The sequence below is a fragment of the Orbicella faveolata genome, unplaced genomic scaffold (assembly GCF_042242905.1).
Source record: "Orbicella faveolata isolate gen_17 unplaced genomic scaffold, um_ofav_v1 contig_36, whole genome shotgun sequence".
NCBI lineage: Eukaryota > Metazoa > Cnidaria > Anthozoa > Scleractinia > Merulinidae > Orbicella > Orbicella faveolata.
Genome location: NW_028301565.1, coordinates 5,700,485 through 5,721,930, shown reverse-complemented (window position 1 = coordinate 5,721,930; position 21,446 = coordinate 5,700,485). Strand labels below are relative to the sequence as shown.

The window sequence follows — 21,446 nt, the reverse complement described above, 5'->3', positions numbered from 1 at the left end:
GTTAGGACGAGTTTTAATGGCCGTTGCAGTTGTGGAGAGGTGGCTGTTGTAGAGAGGTTAAATTAAGGGGGTATGGTACCCTATAATATGGCGATGTTCATGAAGAATTCGATTTCTTGGAAATACAAGACTTAAGACCCTTGAGGACTTGTCAAAAACATTTTGAAACGATCTTGCCGAATTTCCTTCCAGATGAGTGTGAAATTTAAGGAAAGTGCACAGTGGTATAAGTTTTTTCACGTAGCAACGGCCATAGCAACGACTGTTTACTATAAGAACGTGACCAAAAATATAGATTATTTTTAACTTATATGAACGAAACTATTTAGATTAAAACTTTTAAGACATGCACAACTCGATTGGTATAATTATTTGTGAAAAGCTTAGCCTCAAATTGCCATCACAGGCTCATTCATTTCCCTTATGAAAAGGAATATTTCCCACAACTGCGGTAACTTTTTACAAAATAGAACAACCATTGCGCCCCCTCCCCCGAGATCCAATCTGCACCCCCTTCTCCGCTATTTGTGGCTCGTTAAATGCTTAATACTTCGTGTAAGAAACTTAAAGTGCATTTTTCTCAAAAGTTTACTTTTGTACCGACTGACTTCGCGCCAACATTTCTACTTTGCAAGGTTTTTAAGTAGAATTCCCGAAACTTGGACTGATCAAAGACCAATAGTGTCGCGATGATACAGACCCAAAAAATCGTAACATTTTAAGATCTGTCACGTGACATGAGATGATTTGTCCACTGGGTGTGGTAAAAAATAGGATTATTTCCAAATAAAGCTGTAAAAAGCATTGAAAATAAGAGTTAACTGTCAAAACTTAGGTTCATTACACAGAACAAAACAGAAACTTACATGATATGCTTATTTGACAGTCAATTCTTGTTTTGTAAAAGAGCAGGAAGTGTTGGCGTCAATACTATAAAACACTACTTCAAAAGGCTGTGGTTGGTTTCCATAGCAACCATTTTGAGTAAAACTCTAGAAATTTAATTTCTCTTCTTGAGTGCAATAGCACACAATTGATCTTTCTTCACCATATTCAAACAAACTTTTGGGTCCATTTGAGGTTACCATACCACCTTAAGAGTGAATGCAAGGAGTATCCGCCGGGACCAGAAAAAGTGGCCGTCGTAGAGAGGTGGTCGTTAGTGGAATTTTAACTGAATTATACGAGGTCGCCTCCACCAGCTAGCTCCATCCTCCGATTTCGCAGATTGAGGCTTTGTAATCGTACACCTACAATCGCCTTCAAGCCGGTCCTCTCGTTCTTGAATGCAATGCATATAATCATTAGCCACTACGAGTCAAAGAAAGGGAAAAGCGGAATTTAATATTCTGGTCGATAACAACACACATCACATACTTTCTGTGTGAATTTTAATTACTTTTGCAATTAGATGGTCATCCTTCGACCATTACGCCTAGCTAACACTATATTCTCTAGTGTATTTCTATTCTCGCAGTGAAATAAGCCGCCGTTCTTCGTTCTTCCTTGAAAGTCTTCTTTAAAAAAAAATTCTCCTTTTTTCTCGGTAAAACAAATTTACCAAACAAAATCAAACACAAGAACCAAACTACAAAATAATTTGCTGTAACATAATTTCACTTATACTCAGGTTATCTGGTTACAAAACTGATATTTTTCAACTTTATTTTCATATTGACGCATACCTGGTGATAACCCGAGCGAGTAGGTTTCACCAGTGCGGAAAATAGCCTTGAATTTCGTGGTATTTTTTTTCAAAACATGCGAAGTAGCCTTGGTGGGGATTCAGGCAATGAAATAAAATCTCTAGAAGTAATAGACTGTTTTCGATACATTAAAATTCAGCTTGGCAGTGAAACTTAGAGAACACAAACAAAGGGAACTGAATGACAAGTTTATTCATTTCTTTTGTTTGTGTCCTCTAGGCCTCACTAACAAGCTGAATTTTAATATGTCGAAAGTAACCTATTCCCTGAATACTAAACTAAGCGGTGGCCTGAAATGTCCTCTTCAACCCTACGGCCGGGGTCAGGATTTATTCCGGGCTATCCGGCTAACTGGGCAGACAAGACTAATACTGAACGTAAGATTAAACACAATGCCAATACTAGATTACTACACCAACTAAATTTAACAATATATCTAAAACTACTCATTGGTGACATGGAAATAAAATATTCTTGTTAATTATAGCCGCCGTCAAAGTCGTTTTTGAGGATCGTCATATAACAGAGGCTCGATTTCCGCCGCACACTCGAGTCTGGTCGACGTTCCTCCCCGGGAGGAGAGGAGCGGGGGCTCCTTTCCCGAACAGCGGTTGGTAATCGAGCCTATGCGTAAACCCTTCACAGAACGGGCGTCATCACACGACATGATAAAACTCTGCAACGTCGTTCTCTTTCGGAGTCACAGGGCGCGTGCGTGCGGCTCAAAATCACCGAAAAAAAAAAACACTAGATTTTGTTCCTTTTCAATTGTCTTTTTTCAAGAAATTTAAATGTGAAATCCAACCAAGGGTTTTTCTTATTACTCCTGCAATTCAACATCATTCTCTCACACTCCCCGCCCCTAAATAGAGGATTTCAGTGAATAATTATATTGCACGCGTAACATTCCATTCAGGCCATTCCTTGAGTAAACAGCCTCTCTTTGAGCGCTCAAAAGTGACGACTCAGTGTTATTCCAAACTGAGGACACAGATATATATTTTCGCGAAAAAAATTTAAACCAGGCAACAACCAATCATAGACTCCGTAAGGATCTCTGCAGAACACGTCATCATCAGTGCGGGATTTTTTCCGGTGGAATCTGATCTTGGATGGAAATATTCAGGGCGAAGCAAGAGTGAGCGCGCAAAGAGACACGTCTATATACAGTACGTCAAGAAACTCTCCAACACATCCTCAAATTAAACAGCCCAAAGTACTGTCTGTTAAAGCGGGTTCAACCGTCGCGCTATCGCCGTGTGCAACTCGATTGTCATACTTTTATCTTTCTTCTAGAAAGCAATACATTCTGATCGTCAAAAATCCAGATTAGCAGGCAAATTAGCACTAGTGTGCCTTGACATTTGAATCTACATCACGCCGAAGTCGGCTGACTCCGCTCGAAGTTGATTGAAACCTTGACCTATAGTTGGGCTCAAGTAGAACTTAAATCCATTATTTCAATTTAAGTTGGACACGACAGTAGCAGCTAATAGCGCGACAGTTGAACCGAGCCTAATCAAGTAACGAGAGTACGGCCTCGTTCAACTTGGCTTTCTTCTGAACATACAGGAATTCCTTGATTGGACAGCATAGTTCAATTACATTTGATATTCGCGATACATAGGGTCTCTACATTATCAATTCAATATAAGCTGAAGGAACATAGCCTTCGTCATCGTCCTTTAAAACTTTCGTCCAGCCACTGTTATCGTAATCTTGCTCCAGAACTACAAGCTCTTCTCCTTCACTCACTGACAGTTCACCGTCGTTGGTTGCTGGGAAAATAACAGTGATACATGTTCAGCTTAGTTGCTGAATGTCACGCGTGCTCACATTGGTCATTTCTTCGTCAATTAGCATTGCTATATCCCCGACTCAAATACGTTTTCCGATTGGAGGAGAACCTGTCACGTGTCATGGGTAAAACCTCACCAACTCCCTAGGGCGAACAAAACTCACTAACCCCCTAGGAAAACAACTACTTGAACTTTTGACTCGCACGTGATCAGGTCGTGCTCCTTGAAACCGCGGCAAATTGCGTGCCAGCCACGTCAAGCAAATTATTTTTCGCAGTTATTTCTGTTTTTTTTAGTAAGAAAGTATAATAAAACACTAAATGATTGCTCGCACGGGAAACAGTGAGATTTGTTTCCTCTCGACCCTTCATGATCAAGGTCTCGGGAAACAAAACTCTCTGCTTCCCTTGGGACCAGACATTACGTGCTTAATGATCACATTTTAACGTAGCCTGTACAAGGAACACCACCCCGAGTTAATTCTAGTGAGGGGAAATGCAAAATTCCACGAATTCCAAGAGATAAGGTCGTTACACAGTCCTTAAACAGAAAAAGTAAAAACAGAGAAAAATGAAGAAGGGTATTACCTTGGAAATCATAAATTACTTTACATTGAAGCTCTTCTTCTTCAAACTCCTCGTCATCAGGCTCCTCAGCAGGTGGCACTAGCAAAGCCGGCGGAGGGGCAGGTGCTGGTGGGACTGAACCTACAGCAGGGGCTGGGGCTGGGGCAGGAGCTGCGGCAGGGGTCTCATCAGAAAAGTCTCCAGTCGGCGCTGGGGGTGGTTGGACCTTGCTTGCCTTTGAGTACACTTCAGGAGCTGGAGGGGTGTCCCTGTTCTCCAAGGCTGCTAGGTAGCACTGTAAAGAAGACATGCAAAAGAGGTAAAAGGAATATCTTGTTACTAAGTGAATTTCACAAAAGTTGATTCTTATATCCTTAAGGAAAGTAGTGGTAAGAGCGTTCGCCTCCCACCAATGTGGCCCGGGTTCAATTCCGGCCCGGTGCCATATGTGGGTAGAGTTTGTTGTTAATTCTCGCCTTGCTCCGAGGGTTTTTCTGTGGGTTCTCTGGTTTTCCTCCCTCTGAAAAACCAACATTTCCAAATTCCAATTCGACCAGGATAGAGGACCTGCACGAAAACCACCTAGGGCTGGTGTGGCTTCCTCTCTAAAATGTATTAAGTCTATTCGCAGTATCTTACCTGGTATTTGTATAAGTCTACATTAAGAGTATCCAGTTCTTTAGCATTTTCACTCAGCTGTTGTTCAATGGTGTTTGGGTCACCAAGGGACGGGTTCTGCCTGTACACGTCCACCATTTTCTCCATACCTTCCCTGCAACACAATATGAACGTGAATACTGTGATAATGTGAATAATGATAATGTGAATGAATACGTAATATAATTATTATTATTACTACACATACAGTGAAACCCCGTTAATCCGGTCACCAAGGGGCCACAAAAATCTGGCGGTATTAACGGGGTGGCCGTATTAAAGGGGTTCTGTAAATAAGAAAATGACAGACTAAGTATTTTTTCGGGCCAGAATAAAGTGGTCGTAATAACAAGGTGGCCGTATTAACGGGGTGGCCGTAAGGCGGGATTCCACTGTACTTATGTTTTCTTAAAGTTTCAGCTAGATACACCATCCCACAAACAAACCTGCTGTTTTAAACAGAATCGTGTCTAAATAAAGGATTGTTGTTGTTGTGACTTTGTCTCGTAATTAAAGCTCGTACCACGCAGATTTTTACCATGTGTTCTCAGCCTCGTTTTGAGCGGTTTTAACCGCTCAGTTCACAGAAATTCAACAACAGTGACAAGAGTTCACAGACAAGACGGACAACTCGACAAATAAGAGGAACACATTAAAAGGTGTAGACTGCAAAACAGTCGTTTTTTCTTCCCTATTCGGACGGCGCAAAGCGTCGTAAGCGTGATCCTCGCCCGTGAAGCGCGCGAGCCTCACACCCGGTGTGTCTCTCCCCAGCCTCCCTCGCCGTTTCTACACTCTCTCCAGACCTTTCGTTCGAATACCGCCCGCGTCGCTCGCGTTCGCAAAAAGCAAGACTGTTTTGCAGTCTATAAAAGGTGGCGAAGATGAAGGAAACGAATTACAATATCGACAACCTTAATTGGCTTGGCTTCCTCTCAGCTATGAAAAAAAAAAATGACATTCTACAGAGTTTGCTCAACAAATTACCTGGAGTTCTTTAGCTGCGCCACTTGTGACTCTAACTGTTGTACTTTCTTTTTACTCGTTCGAATCTTCTGTCCTGGTGTTAACGTTTGATCATTGCCGTCTAACCCAGCTTCACCATGCTGAAGTGATAACGTGTTAAAATCAGCCGTATGTACGCAGTTAACCTTATATTTCCCACCACCACTCGAGTGATTAGTCAAGCAACGGTTCGTATTTTGATGAGAAGTAGTCGAGCCGAAATACCCATGGAAAGACCAAACGAGACTGGTATGCCACTGAGGCATGCCAGGGTATTTACTGTACCCAAAAATAGGCCAAATTTGGCCAAGTGACCTTGATACCCATCGTAACCATATCAGGTCAGTGACTTGGCTTCTGGTTTGCTAATTCTGAATTTGGGTACCATAATGAGTAAGAACAAACACGAAAGACCGTGTTTGATCACATTTCCAAACACCGAGAAGAGAGTTGAAAATACGGCGTGCAGCGCAGTATTTTTGACGAACTTCGAGACAAATTTTCTGAAACTTTCAGACCCTCTCTGACTCTCATGTTCACATATAAAACAAATAAAGTAAATCATGTCGTACACAGGACTCTTCTGAGGTTAAATGTTTTTAAAACGCGATGTCTCGGGCAGTTTTACTGCTCTTCTTCAGTCACCGTAGTTCCAGCTCAATACATGCATGGAGGAATTTGGCGTTTGGCGTTTGGCGATCTCATCTGAACATTTCGGAGCGAAGAAGAAGGACTTGAGCTTTTTAAGGACTTGGGGACTGCATTGCCTCACCTTTATAACATTTATCACGCGCGCCAATTGCATCCCTTGAATAGCAACGCGGAGGCGAAGGCGGAGGCGGAGGCGGTGAAACCGAATGGTTTAGGGCGCTGGATTTGAAATCTGGAGGTCCCTGGTTCAAATCCTCCTCCCTACCGCTATTTCGATTTGTTCTCGGTAGTCCCGAGTTCAACTCCTCGACCGCGTCGTGAAAATATCCAATAGGTCAGCCTCCCACCAGTTGGGATTCTTAATAGTTTATGTTCTATTTGCAATATTTGTTCATTTATTTACAGTGTCCCTAATTGGCACAACAGTGCTAAGTACATTTGACACCTAATAGAACTTTTTATTTATTTTCACTTTATTTCATACTTACTTTTTTCGCTTTTTTACTGAAAAACCCACCACCACCTTTCTTCTTCTTGACTTTTTCCACGCTCACAGGTTGTCTTGTCAGTGTCTGCGCCTTACTGCCATACTCCTCAAATTGAATATCACTGGGCGGCTGGTAAGCTGTTTTATTCTGTTCACACAGAAGTTTACTGTCCTGTAATAGCAAATTTTGAGATTAAACTTCAGTTTCTGAACATGGGACTGAATAACTTTTCTGGCCTTCATGTACAGAGGAAAGTAGAGCGCACTTATGTGGCACTACAGACCATAACTCATTCGTTTTTTTACCATTGGCGTTTTAAGAATCAAGTTTCTACAGCATGACGTGACATCAAATATTGTCAATTAAAAACCCCCTGTACTTTGTCAGGGTGCCACGACAACCTGCTGCTAGATATGTAGCTATCTAGATTTACTGGTTATTGATATTGGCTAAGATCTGTTCTTTTTCGCGCAAACTTATGGACCTCATTTGCATCTCACGCAAAAAAAAAAAAAAGAATATTGATGCCAATATCCAGTTTTCATAACCGAACAAGCTTGATCAAAAAATGATTCCTCACTATGGCCTACAGTATGTCAAATTCTTGGGTGATGCAGATGGCCATGCCAGGCGGACAAGGTAGCCCCACCTTGCCTGCCTGAGTAGCCAATCACAGCACAGGATTTGGTCCGTCTTGCCCACTCGTGGAGCTGTAATAAACCTGGGTATCACTGGTCTCCTTCGCAGTCACTCAGGGCAGTCACACAATGCCCCCCATCCCTTTGCGCGACCTCGGCCTGAGTGGCTGCGAACGAGACTAGTTTATCACAGGCTGCATACTGTTTTCTTCCATTTTACCTTTTTGTGTCAAAATGAGTCTGTGAAGAACCATTCAAACGAAAACGTTTTTCTCCTTCACATTCATTTTCAACACATATCAACCGAACGTTAAATCAAAAGTTTTGCATGTGGTCTTGTTTTGAGACAGAGGCAAAAGGCAACTGGAAATTATGGCCTTTTCACAATACCTGTGGTGGATTGACGGACTTTCCATTGTCCTTAATGTTATCCAGGCATTTTTGTATTATAGGCATAACTTTGGTCTCTACGTTAGAATACTCCTCTAGAAGTTCGCCTGTTTTCTGTATTCTCCGTTCATCCATTTTCTGTAGTTCCTGGAGGTTTAGGAATTTAAACAAACAGAAAAATAAGCTAGGTAATAAAAGTAAGGCAGCAGGTGGATGAATGTTACAGAATTGAGAAGCCATCGTATTGCTTTTAAAAGTAGCTCACTTCTTGTGCCACCTTGGCACACTAGTAAAACTCTCAACTATTTATAAGCATATAAGCTGATAAAGGTATAGTAAGTCATCTACTGTCAGTAGTGAGTTAATGGAGCATACGTTTTCAGTGTTACTGTAGCTTGATGAAGGGCTGATGTCGACATTTTGCCTTCAAACTTACTACATGGCAGTTAACTTACCCTAATCACCCTCAAGTGTGTACCTACCGTAGCTAGGTGTACTGCCAGCCCCTGGCAGAGATGCCATCCCATTACTAGTTACTCCAAAGCATTCTATCAGGCTAACCTATAAATTCTCTGGTACCCAGTTATCCTCCTGGGTAGAGAGAGAGGCACTGAGAAAGCAACTATGTTGCCCCACAACCCTATGCGACAACCCTAGTTAGATGTCTCTGTAGCTGACAAAAAAAGTACTGGTTTGATACATACATTAAACACTGCTGGCATCTCATTGCTGTAATGCAAGGTTTGCTTGCTGTTTGTCTGCTCCAGTTGATTCCTGTATTCTTCCCTAGCTCTCTCCAATGCCTGGCCTTTCTCTACTGATATATTTTTGTACTAAAAGAACAACAGGTCGTTAGTTAAATTGGGATGGATATTCAGAGCTTTCCTTGCCAGTGAATTTTATTGCCTACATGGGAGCAACTGTTTACTGTGATTTTCAGGCACAAAAACAGACACCCAAACTATTCTGCCACATCATTACCCCATGATTACAATCAATTTCTCAAGTCAATGGGCATAAGAGCCAATGTATGAACAGTTTGGTAACTTTGCTAAAAACAAATTTTGGAGATTGAATATCACACTACAGCAAAGTCAGTGTTGTGGATTAAGCCAGTCTTAATACCTAATTTTATACCATGCCACAGAAAACACAGCCAATCAGAATACAGGAAAGTCATTGCATATTTGACAGTATTAAATCCAGCCTTCCTGTCATGCGCCGTGCATATGTTGTATCGACTGCATTGGCACTGTTTTTCCTATGGCATGGTATAAAATATTTATGCAATGCTCTCTCTCATATTATACCATGGAATATCCCACTTGTCGCTTGTATTTTCTTGGTAAACACACTCAGCTTAAGGCTCATGTGTATACCAATAAAATACAAGTGACTTGTGGGGTATTCCATGGTACACCACTAAAAAGCATTGCATCTAAACTACTATTTACTTGAATGGATTCATATTTAATTTTTTTGCCCAAACTAATTTTTGTGGTATCTTTTATCAAGTCATCAAACTTTTGAAGTTTTACAGATAACATGAAAATAATGATTGTTATGTTAACCCTAATATAGCATTGCCTTTATACAGCAGGTTACCTTTTCAATCTGTAATCTAGAGTTAGCCATGTCTTGATCTGCTTTCTGGAATGCTTGCAATGCTTGCTCAGCTTCTTCACTTGCCTTCATAAAAGATCTCTTACTCTAAGAGAAACAAAAGCACAATGTTTAGTGAATCTTTACTATATTAGTTCAAGTTAATTCAAAATATTTGGTGATGAGAATGTAATTTCCTGGTGCACTGTTCATCATTCATCAGTCTCTAGCAGAAACTAAATTGTGGATCTAGCTAAATAAACTCAGTAGTGCATAAGGGATAATAACATTTGACCTTTAATAAATACAAACAAAATCCTTGATAAAATGTTACCACTACTCCATCAATATACTTGTGAGAGTGGATGAATGCAAGTCAATTGGACCTGTTATGGATCTTGAACCACAGTTTTTGTTCAATAAAAGAGAACACAATGGTTAAAAATCCAGACAATTTTTGTAGTCCTGGAAATATCCTCTTAAAAGAGTTCTGTATTTCTAAATTAACCAGACATTGGCTCAGTAAAAAATAACACTAGAAGACCAACAGACCTTATCATTTACAAGTGATACCACTAACTTCTAACTAACTTAATGTTTCTGTAATGTTTTGAGTTCATCATACTGCAACTTTAAATCTGTTGTGCTTAACCTAGTTTATCAATGTACTTACATTTTCTAAAGCTTTCATTGATTGTTCTAAGAGTTCTTGAACTCTCTTACCCTCAGACAGATGCTGAAATAATCATGAGAAGCAAATCATTATGCTTACATCTTATGTTCCATTACAGAGGGCCAAAATTCACAGTAAGACAGTCAGACTTTTCTACTGTCCTGATATCCTGCAATATCAAGTACTCATATGGCCAGATTTATGGCCACACTTGGATATGGTAAGTACCTAATCACCCCTTTCATGGTTCACTTCAGAGCTATATATCAGGTTTATTTGACTTCATCATGTTTGGTCCAAGTTTGGCTTGACCAAACTCGCCAAAATACAAACCATAATTCAACCAATTCCACTGATATGTCGCTAAAGTGTACTGAAAAGGTATGATCAGGTACATATGCTGGTGTTGCCAGTTATCTAATCAAAACTGTAAAGTCTGTACGTACTTTTAGCAAATGGTCTGCCATGAGAGTATGGCCTTAGGTAGTGTAAAACTACAGCAATGTGCAGATTATGATGTCTAATACTATCACAGATAATGGATCATATGTTTCTCACATGTAAACTATGCATCACAAAAACTAACTAGTTCAGACTGTCCGTAATCAAAGAAAAAGCAGAAAATGGAAATTTAGGAAACGTATCATTTGGTAACATCACAGGAACTAACAGATTCTACTGATAAAATCTCCTGTCATAAACATTATCCCATGGTCAATTTAAAATTAGCTTTAGGTGCTCACAGAATTGGTGACTATTTAACTAGCGTAATAAAACTTTCTCTGGTGTTTTAAGTCTACAGAAGGGGTTCAGAACTACCTTTACTTTTTCACAAATATGTATTATATAGAGGATATTACATGGCTGCACAGAGATATCAAATTTCTCTTCAAGTGTTGAAAAAAATTTCACAAGTTTGCTGCACTTACTTGTGAAATATTTTTCAACATAAGAAGAGAAATTTCATATCTCCAAGCGAGCATGTAATGTTCTATTTATTATATAAACACCAATAATAAAACCACTTCACAACAAAAGGCATGATTTATGACTAGCCATAACAAGGGTGATCTTTTCACTTGCAAAGACAACATGTCATTTTCAATTGTGGACTAGAATAATTATTGTCTTTTTGTGAGAAAGCTCACCTGGTATCTCATTGATGTTTATACGATAAAGTGCAATGTCTTTCAGTATTATTACTACCTGGAGAGTTGTCGAATACTTTGGAAAGTTTTGCCGTACATATAAAACATACATGTACCTTTCGTCTGTCAGTCTTAAGTTCAGTGTGTAGTAAATGCAAATCCTTCCATATTTTTTCCATTAAACTCTCTGATATCAGCTCATGTTGACCAGCTAAATCATCTGTCTCTTTCACTACACCAATGAAAGCTTTTTGGAATGAAAATCTGGAAATTATAACATACATATATAATCATTCAGTAAATACCATCATTTTGCATTTATAAGACCTGCTACACTCTTTTGCATGCTTGACTTGAGTTTTTGGACCGTCCAATGGTCCAATCTTCAAAGTTGGCTTCAGTGAAGAAAATCCTCTTCATATGTCTTGCGACAACTGTGATGGTCATAGCACAGGTATTAATCAAGAAATGAGAAAACTGCAAATTATCTAGGGTGGCACATGCTACTGAACTGTACAATTCCTATACATGTAGGTTAAACAACTTTCAATATCAGTCAAAGTGCTTTATGTATTAGCACATTGTTGTGATAGAGGCCCTTTAGGCAAACACTACTCTTGAGGATAAATTGAGTTCTCCTATTGGCTATTTGCAATTATTGTGACTTTTCAGTACGGGCTATTACAACATTGTAAGCCACAGTTTTTGGTTTCTCTGGTGAGATTTTTCTAGCCTGTGAACAGTCTCCTGATTGGGTTACGGGTGAAGAAAAAAAAGGTGGGCAAAGGTAACTGAGAGTGATCTGGGGAGGTAGAATTGGTGTGGGAGCATGTAGACATTCTTGTGATGCTGCCAATCCAATTTGATACCAGAATCTGGTATTGTGATATGATTGTTATATCACTGACTGTTGACAGCCTAGAGATGAACATTGAGAGATCTTGACAATGGCTTGCAAATTTTTTATAATAATTATTTTTGCCAAAACCCCACATGTAATGCTCTGTTTACATGCGTTGCACGGGGAATTCACTACAAGATTTATCTCATGTCCCTGGTTTGAAACATTGCAGAAGCTATACGTGGAAATTGTGGCTAGGAAGCAGTGTGTTTTTGGCATTCTCCCAACTGGTTTTGGAAGAGTTTGCGAATCAAATGAAAAACATACAGGCTTCAACCACGTGCAGCTTGCTTTGCTCACCTAATTTTGTTCACACTTGTCAGATTGCTTTGCTTGCCAAATTCTCTTTGCCTTGTGAGGAAACTTTTCATAGTCTATAATTTTCAGTATGGATCATTACTAATCATTTTTACACTTACAGGAAATGAAAGAGAAGTATGTTCTTGATAATTCAGAACTAAGAAACTCTTATCAAGAAAGCCTGTTCACAATCCATGATAAAAATGTTTGCAAATTTATTGATCAAAAGCCTTTGGATGATTATTTGAGAGTCTTCACTCTGGAATCATGAACAATTAACTTACACATGTTCTTCCTCCTTTCTCTTTGGGTTATATGTCTTGGCTAATTTTCTATGAAGTGACAAGAGAAAATTGATTTTAACAAGTGAACGCAAGCACAAGGTACAATATATCAATCGTTTATGTGTGTACTCACCCAGTTCAAATGCTTATTAGGGGTGGACCATGTAACTTTTAAGGAGGGGAGGGGGATTTGAAAAAATATCCTGCAAGCATACTTGTACCAAAAAAAATTAATGCACACTACCACTGCCAAAAAATTTCATGCACCTCAGTCAACCAAAAATAAGCATGCTACACAGGAAAAAATATCATGCACAAGCATGTCTCAAGTAAACAAAATACCAAATCCTCATAACCCCACCCTCAAAAGTCAATTGGTCCAGTTCTTATGTACAATGTACAAAACACAGTGGGTATCAATCACCAATAATTAAAATACTTGCTAAATCTGAGGTGTATGGTTGACACTCTCCTTTCTTCCAAAAAGCAATTCTAGCAGTTACCATAAAGTGTCATGCAAGTATATGCTGTCTTATAATTACTTCTTATAAGATTAAATTGTTAACTATAATAACTTCAGCATCAAAAAAGAAAAAAAAATAGAAAAGAGGGAAAACAACTGACACCATTTGATTTTTGTCAGTTTAAGTCATAGATAAACATACACTATACATGTAGAAGCTGGCAGGGCAAATACTCTTAGCGCAACCTGTGCTCAGCCCTGACTGAGAACTTGTCAGTGGAAATTAAATTAGCTATTGCATAATCAATTGTGCTTAAAAAAAAATCATTTCTGCTAAAGAAGGATCTTATAGGGACATGAATTAATAAATAAACATATAAAATTAAAATCTTAATTGACCACTCCCCTAATGGAGCTTTTCAGGGCCAATGGAAACAAATAATACAAATGAACATAACATGGCTAACTGGCACGAGGCAGACCAGTAGGCTATTTACAAGCATGGCCAAGAATTTGAACTCACAACTGCTGAGAACAACACCAGCTAGTGGTCAGAACAGCACCTGAACCCACTACTGATTGGTGCCTCAAAAAGAGTGAAAACTAATTAAAAATGAATTGCAATAGTTGAATGTGAAACATACAGTCTTTCAGTTTCAAATGTTAATGATAATATTTTGTTTTCAAAATTGCACTGACTTTCTATTCAGTATAGTTAACTCAGGAAAAAACAGTCATTGTTGAGAGCTAACTATTCATTCGTAAAGGTTAAATATATGTCAACAGATACCTGCTAAGAGACCAAAACAAAGGATCTTTTGGTGTCCATTCTAATGCTGGAAAACCATCAGTCTTAAGAAAATTACTCGCAAGCCCTAGCTCTTTACAATGACTGCAACTGACTGTGCAATAGACCACTTCCAAGTTGGCTTTTGCCTCTGTGTGAAAACGAGTCTTCGTGTGAAACCATCCACATGAAAATATGTTCTGCCTAGAGGTTCATTTTCATGTAAATCAAACTCATTTTCATATGAAAGATTTTGCATGAGGGCCCGTTTTGAATCAGAGGCACATAGTAACTCAGAAATGCCCTATTATAGCCAATAATTAGTCAGAGTGGTTTAGTAAAAGAGCACCAGACTTAGCAGAAACTCAATGTTTTTTTTAAATAATTTACCAGAAGTAATAACATTTCATTTTCTGATGCCTCAGATTACATTTCCAAGAGTTTGTTTGTTTGTTTGGCTTTAAAAAATGTTTCTGGAGGGATACACTGGAGGGAACATGTCCCTGGACCCTCCTTCACCAATCTTAAGCCTACTGATCTACCTTTTGGGGAAAAAATTGAATTTTATATGTAAGTAAGTGATGCAACAATCAAACAACAAGTGCTACATGAGGAAATAAACTTAACTTAAACTGGTAACTTACATGTATAAAATAATGAGGTTCACTGAGTCGACTGAATGACCATTCTTTTACAAAGTAGGAAAGAAAGACATGAGCTTATATTTGGAGTCTTTCTGGCATAGTTGTTTGTAATTACGAAATTCATATTCCAAACAATTTCACTTTACACTATGTTGTAAATTACGATTCACTTAAATCTGTCATGACAGTCTGTTTATTCACAAAAGTTTTGTTTTGTCAGATTGTAACATGATTTTCAAAGCAAGTCGATTTTGAATCACACCAGGCCAAGCTGAAGTCGAAAAGTGAAATCTGATGACTTTCAAACATTAATTTGTCATGCTAAACTATTAAAAAATACGCTCATGTCATGCTTTAAAATTAGTCTGTGTTTCAATCCGTTCTACTGACCACACATGGCTCCCTTAAGACTGCAGAGTAGTAAACATAACATAAAACCAAGCTAAACACTCAGGATAATATTTCTAAAGAGTAGTTACGTTAATTATTAGAGAAAAACTACGCATGTACGGAACGTAAACTAAGATTATAAATAGCACCAATCAGCTGTCTGGTGTAAAACATGCTCATCATCGAACAATAGTTGCAGTTCGAAAACCAGAATTCGAAAACCAGAATTCGAAAACACAGAACACGAAGTTGCCCTAAAAACTTCCACACTACATTAATGCTTCGCAAACATCACGAACAAATGGAATACTCCATAGACAATATACTAGCTGTTCGTATTACGGCATGGTTGATTTCGATTTCGCTATCTAAAATTCCACCAAAACCCTGCCTTACCGTAGCTCCTTCGCATATCGCGATTCGATCTCGCATCTTTCCTTCACGAACTTTGCTACCTTATCCACGAATTCGATTCCAGCATTCGTGTGGTTGGCTATGAGATCAAACTGGTCCTAAAAGCCAAAAGAAAACGTGAGAGAGATATTAAACTCTTCACTTCCAATAAGGAATATCGTGCACTTCCAGTGGTGTCGGATTAGAGTCAGGAAGGCAAGCTGCGACAGAGTCAAGCGAGCAGTCAAGCTTTTGACCGCTTACCCAAAGTTCTGTTCCCCAAGACATTTTAACAATCACAACAGCACCAATTCAGGAGGTGTACGAAAATAACAGGTCTAGAGATATGGCCAGATTCCCTCGCTCATCATTGAAAACGTAATTCTTCCAGAATGTCAGGCTGCAATGGCACTTTATTTGCATATGAAGAACCGGAGGTGCAAGAATGTGCGGGCTCATACAGCTAGACGTGGGTGGAGCTATCTTGTAAACGCACCCCGGAAAGAGGGCCAACTTGTGTGTGGAACGATCTTTTATGCCATGATTTGTTTATCTTTTTGCAAAATTCACACCAAAAACTGGGAGTTGCATTTATGTCAGGCTTATAACTTTAGCATGTAGAGCTGTTTTTTAATATCGCAGTTTCATAAACAGACATCGCACCTACTTCCTATTATTGTCTCCAGTCTTGACTCGGTGCCTGAGCCAGTGCACAAAGCTCCGCCATCTATTCGATTCGCACACTCCCGCAAATCAAATAGATAGCTGAAATTCAGGCTACCGCCTACCCGGACACTAGAGAAATCGAAGTAAACTTTACGTCCCCTGAATAAGGATCGTAGAGGGATGAAATGGGGTGCTGTTTGGTGTCTGATGCTAATACAAAATATTTGTTTTGAACGCAGCACAATGTATTCTCTCCAGCTGACCACTTTGCTACAATTTTCAAAAATTGACCTTCACCTTGGAAAAAGATACATGTAAAACCTTGATCTTTCTCGGCCCGACGGACAGGAAGACTTCTCACATCCGTTCTATATCTGCCCATCCAGAACTTGTGAACATTGCTCGGCAGAGTAGCCTTTGTCGGCGTCTAGAAGTAGAAAAATCTTCGGGCAATGATCGTCAAAATTTGTAACCTGTTCTGAGCTGGACGAAGAAACTACAGTTTAACATCGCTATCTCGAAATCTCGGGGGAGAAAAATAGCTAACAATTATTCCACGGCCACGAGCGTGCGTTGAATATGAGTTGGCTATAATCATCTCATATCCAACAAGCGCGAGTGGAATAATTGTTTTATTAAAAACGCCCCCCAAAATATAGAAAACTTAACCAAAATATAAATGAAAACGCCCTAAAAAAATCGCACGTATGCTTACCATATTCGTAGAGCATGGTATAATGGCTCATAACCCATGATGGCCAAGCCAATGAAAACTTTCGAAAAGCATTATCCAATGATCCAGTTTGTAATAATTCGAAATAGCCGATAGTAATTGACTGAGGGGCAAACTGCCGTGGAAAATGGTTTTGAGTTCTGTTTGTTGTTGTTGTTGTTGTTGTTGTTGTTGTTGTTGTTGTTGTTGTAAATACTATGAAGATGCTGATGATGATGGTTATGGTTATGGCGAAGGTCGCTGTGATAAAAATGGTGATGATGATGACGACGACGATTATGACGACAGCGAGGTCACCGTTAATGGAAGTTAACTCATGCTCGTCGTGCCCCGCAGGACAGCTAAGGCCAATCAGAACAGCCCTCCATCCATCTCGGTTCCTCGCAGACACTGTTGCAGCTCCCCTGATTACTGCCATCCGGTCGCCTTCCACTCTCTCTCTACACTCTTCCTCCAGGTCGTTCGTGGTCTGCCCGGTCTTCTTTTGCCTTCTGGTGCCCAGGAACATCCTGTTGTTCCAGCAGCCAACTCTGAGAGTTGACATCGGAGTTTTCTGATATGTAGTTCGAGGCTTTAATTTTCAAATATCTTTTCAATCTTTGCTTCCAATGTTCTTATTCGATTTTGACCAAGAGTACCTTTTCGCCGGTTATTTTACTTCTCTAAAAACCAGCAACGACGTTATTTTTATTCATCGCAGAGTCCAATTAATTTTCCTTAGCCCCTGTCAGAGTTCTACTAACAGGCGTCACTCTAGAGCGCCACCTCTCCATGGTACATTTTTGTCCCAAACCTACACCGATCCATGTTTTACTCTTATTGAAATCTCATTACAAAGGCTTACTCTGTACAACGACCAGTTAATTCTCTCCCATTATGATCCTTGTCAGATAGGTTCTGGTTGTTCTAAGCTGGCTGAACTATGCATTCAGGTTTGAGACGGGGGGGGGGGTAATCCCTTGTATGGGCTATATAGGTATGTACGGCCCCAAAGGGCAGGGTTTTTCAGCCGTTTTGGTCATAAATAGGGTGTCGATTTTGGCCATTTTGGTCTTACATAGGGTATGGGTTTTGTGCTTTAGTCTTGAATTGGGTATGTTGTTTAGAAGAAGCTACTTTTTCATCATTATCGATAAGATCATAAGCAAAAGCCGTTCAAAACTTATGTTTAGGGGAACTGTGTGAGCGGCAACTGTAGCTAACTGTCATAAACAGGGTATCGAATTTTTAGTCAGGTCATAAATAGGGTAGGGAAAATTGCAGATTTTGGTCATAAATAGGGTAAGGATTTTGGGAAGCGGGCCGCGCAACCCACAACCGGGGTTTGAGAGTAACTTTTCTACTGGAATGCTCTTTTTCGTCACATACACCATTCCATATTGTTTTGTCATAAATATTCGCTCCAATGAACGATGACTTTCGCTAAGTGAAAGCCTTGGCAGGTCCTCAGATACTGAAATTTTATTCAGAAATATCAGTTATTACTAATAGGGTAGGAAAGAAGTGACACAACTGTGTCACGAGAGTTCACTAAAGCGTTGGGATGCTTGTACACAAAATAATATTTAATTAAAAGAGATCAGGGTCCGGTTTGTTCAAAAGCCGATTAACACTAATCCAGGATGAATAGTTTTATTTTTTAAGTAACTTACGGTTAGCCAAACCTTCATGAACGAAAGCCAACAAATGAAATATATCATTTTTGACAACTTCAAAACTGAACTTTCGTAAGAGCTAAAACAAGATGCACGATAACTGATATGGAATCCCCTAGCTTGCTCTCTTGTTCAAGGCTGACGCTGCTGCATTTTGTCTCGCACCATGTCCATGTGCATGTGGTGCTTGATTTGCCAGAGGTGGCACACAACCAGCCCACAACTCCGTGCTCCTCGCGGTACTATAAACGCGCGACAGGGACGGTACATGCGGAATATCTCTTGGACCATATCCTCATCTTGAAGTCGGGCATTTCCTTTAATTAAGAAAAAAATACGGACATGGAAACTTTACGGTGACAGTTAATTAATTTGTTTGTTTTTAATTTCTCGTATAGGTCGATCAACACGTTCTTTTCGATCAGCATTTTCTTTACAACATTTGATTAACCTGTGACATCAATCAGGGCGATTTTTCCGTGCTCGCGAAAAATTGTCTAGATCGCAGATGACATTAGGATAGGTCGCAATACCACCCTTTGCTTCTCACTGGTTGGGGTGGGGTGAGCAACTGACACTCTTCCTCTACCAGTGGCAAACTTGACGCTACGTAAGCTTCAAATCAAATCAAAAACTTTATTTAGGTGCAAGTCTATAACCCCTCTACAAACTGAAACACCCCTCTACAAATTAATTTGGACACGCTTGACGATATTAATGAATGCCTACTATTACAGTGTAACTAATGGGAACCTGGTAAACCTAGGAACCTAAATGATCTATACTGATTACCTTCCCAGTCAAAAACCTAAGAACCTAAACTATCTATGTAGAAGCCTTCAGGTGTAACCATTCAAATCAGGGGTATTGAACAGCACTTTCAAATGGTGGAACTTGTTTGAACAGCAAGCAGCAATTTTTGAGATTTTTTTTTAACATGACCTACCATTTCTTGAGACTGAAAGGCTTGAGTTACAAATCACAAAGAACATAAAATACTGGCAAACCACAACTATTTAGCCTAATAATCTACTTTTGTGAAGGGTTAGACCATTTGACTTTTGAGGGGCAAGGGTGATTGGTATAGACATGATTTTTTTACCCTTTTAATGCACTAGGAATGCTTTTCTTAGGACTTGTTGGTGTGTATGCATGGTATTTTTTTCTCAATTTAACATGCTTCTTTTTAGCTCACTGAAACATGTGGGTGATTTTTTTTTTCCGCCATAGTCATCATGCATAAATTCTTTTGGTCCAAGGATGTTTGCGAGATATATATTTTTTTCAAAATCACCCACCCCTCCCCCTCAAAAGTCACATGGTCCATGCCTTAAAATATTTCAGCCTTGTCCCTACACTAAGTCAATTTCTTCACACCTTGAACAGACTATGTGTATGTAAGTGAAGATATCAGTTCTGGAAATCAGATGCTAGCAGAAATATTAATTATTTTGTTAGACTACTATAGGCTCTACAGATAGACATAATATCAACATTATTTGACAATAATTACTACCAGTATTGATGAAGTATTATTTCAGCATAATGAGAGGAAAAAACTAAAAAATAATAAATACATTTCAATCTCTTTGGTGAATAAATACTCGATAGTTAAAAAAATTTCCAATCATTTCATACAGAGATCAATAAAAGACAAATCTCTTACTGATTATTTTTTAATATTTCATACTTTTTTGTGGCATGCCTGTAAATTAGAACTTTGTCTCAAAAGACAATCTGAAGAGGATGTTATTAATTCTGTTATGATGCAGAGCAGAGAGACCTGTGTACATGTATAATGTAGCCTATCTAATTAGCTTACAACCATCCAAGATAAATTGCAGCTGATTAGGGTAGAAGATTGCATGCAAGAAAACACTTAGTGCAGAGTCAACCAAGTTTACTGAAGTATGTGACAAAAGAAACTGGAAATAGCTCAGAAGGATGGAGGGGAAGAGATAAACCTAGCAGTGTTTGATTACTACATCACAAAAATTTGCCTCCAAGAGATGTTTAATATATAGCCAAGAGCAACCCTAGCTTTTTGAGTGCTCTCTGAACTCAGTAGTGCATCCATAACTAGATAAGAATACAGCTAAAAGCACATTCAAACCATCTCCTTTTCTAACATGGTGACAGGGATTGGGAAGTTAAGGTCGACACACATGAGGGGACAAGTCCCTGTAATTGTTCCCTGCAACTAGTCGTGGGGACAAGTCCCATCATGCGAACTAGCCTTTTTTACCACAAAATTTAGTCCTGGGGACTAAAATTTGGTCCCTGCGACTAGTCTCACGAATTCAAACTGGTGTGAATTTTGGGACAAGTCCCTGCGACTTGTTCCTCAAAACACTTCATGTGAACTGTTCTTGGGACAAGTCCCTATGACCAGTTCCTTGTGTAAACTCTTCAGGGGACTAGCTGCAGGGACTAATTGCAGGGACTAGTCCACCCCTCGTGTGTGCCGACCTTTACCGCTAAATATGTGTCCACACATTAGAGAGGTTAAGCATGACATTTACGTGAAATGGCAAACTGCAAAAATGAAACTTTTGCCATCTGTCTTCAGCTGTCTGTACAGTAGAGCGAAAATATTTGTATTTGCGGTGAATAGTAGGAGACATTTTTCTATGTTTATGAGATTTATTTAAGGATTAGAAGAAAAGAATAAAAAATCAGAGGTAATATTTGCTGTTTGCCGTCTGCCATAAATGTCATGCTTAAACTCTCTATTATAGAAACCTGTTTTGTTGCTTTAGAAAAGCAGCTATATTTGCCCTAAATGATGACTCTGTATTGAGTTCATTTTATCTAAGATTTCTGTTGCTTACAGCAAGTGGAAAAAATCTGCTTAGAGGAGATAGCTTTTTCACAGATTGATTTTGTATGGAGCGTTGGTCTGCAGTC

General features: G+C 39.3%; 1 protein-coding gene across 1 annotated transcript; it reads right to left on the bottom strand.

The window, feature by feature from the left end:
- Nucleotides 1–1,374: 1,374 nt before the first annotated feature.
- On the bottom strand, nucleotides 1,375–15,923 carry LOC110050734 (cdc42-interacting protein 4 homolog). The gene is made up of 13 exons (XM_020756659.2): nucleotides 15,750–15,923; nucleotides 15,489–15,604; nucleotides 12,809–12,856; nucleotides 11,440–11,587; nucleotides 10,176–10,238; nucleotides 9,506–9,610; nucleotides 8,605–8,733; nucleotides 7,901–8,047; nucleotides 6,873–7,043; nucleotides 5,716–5,834; nucleotides 4,711–4,843; nucleotides 4,093–4,366; nucleotides 1,375–3,484 (listed from the first exon to the last, which is right to left on the bottom strand). Exons 1-13 carry the CDS (start codon nucleotides 15,771–15,773, stop codon nucleotides 3,339–3,341), a joined length of 1,623 nt encoding a protein of 540 aa, XP_020612318.1. The 5' UTR covers nucleotides 15,774–15,923; the 3' UTR covers nucleotides 1,375–3,338.
- Between the last annotated feature and the right edge of the window lie 5,523 nt (nucleotides 15,924–21,446).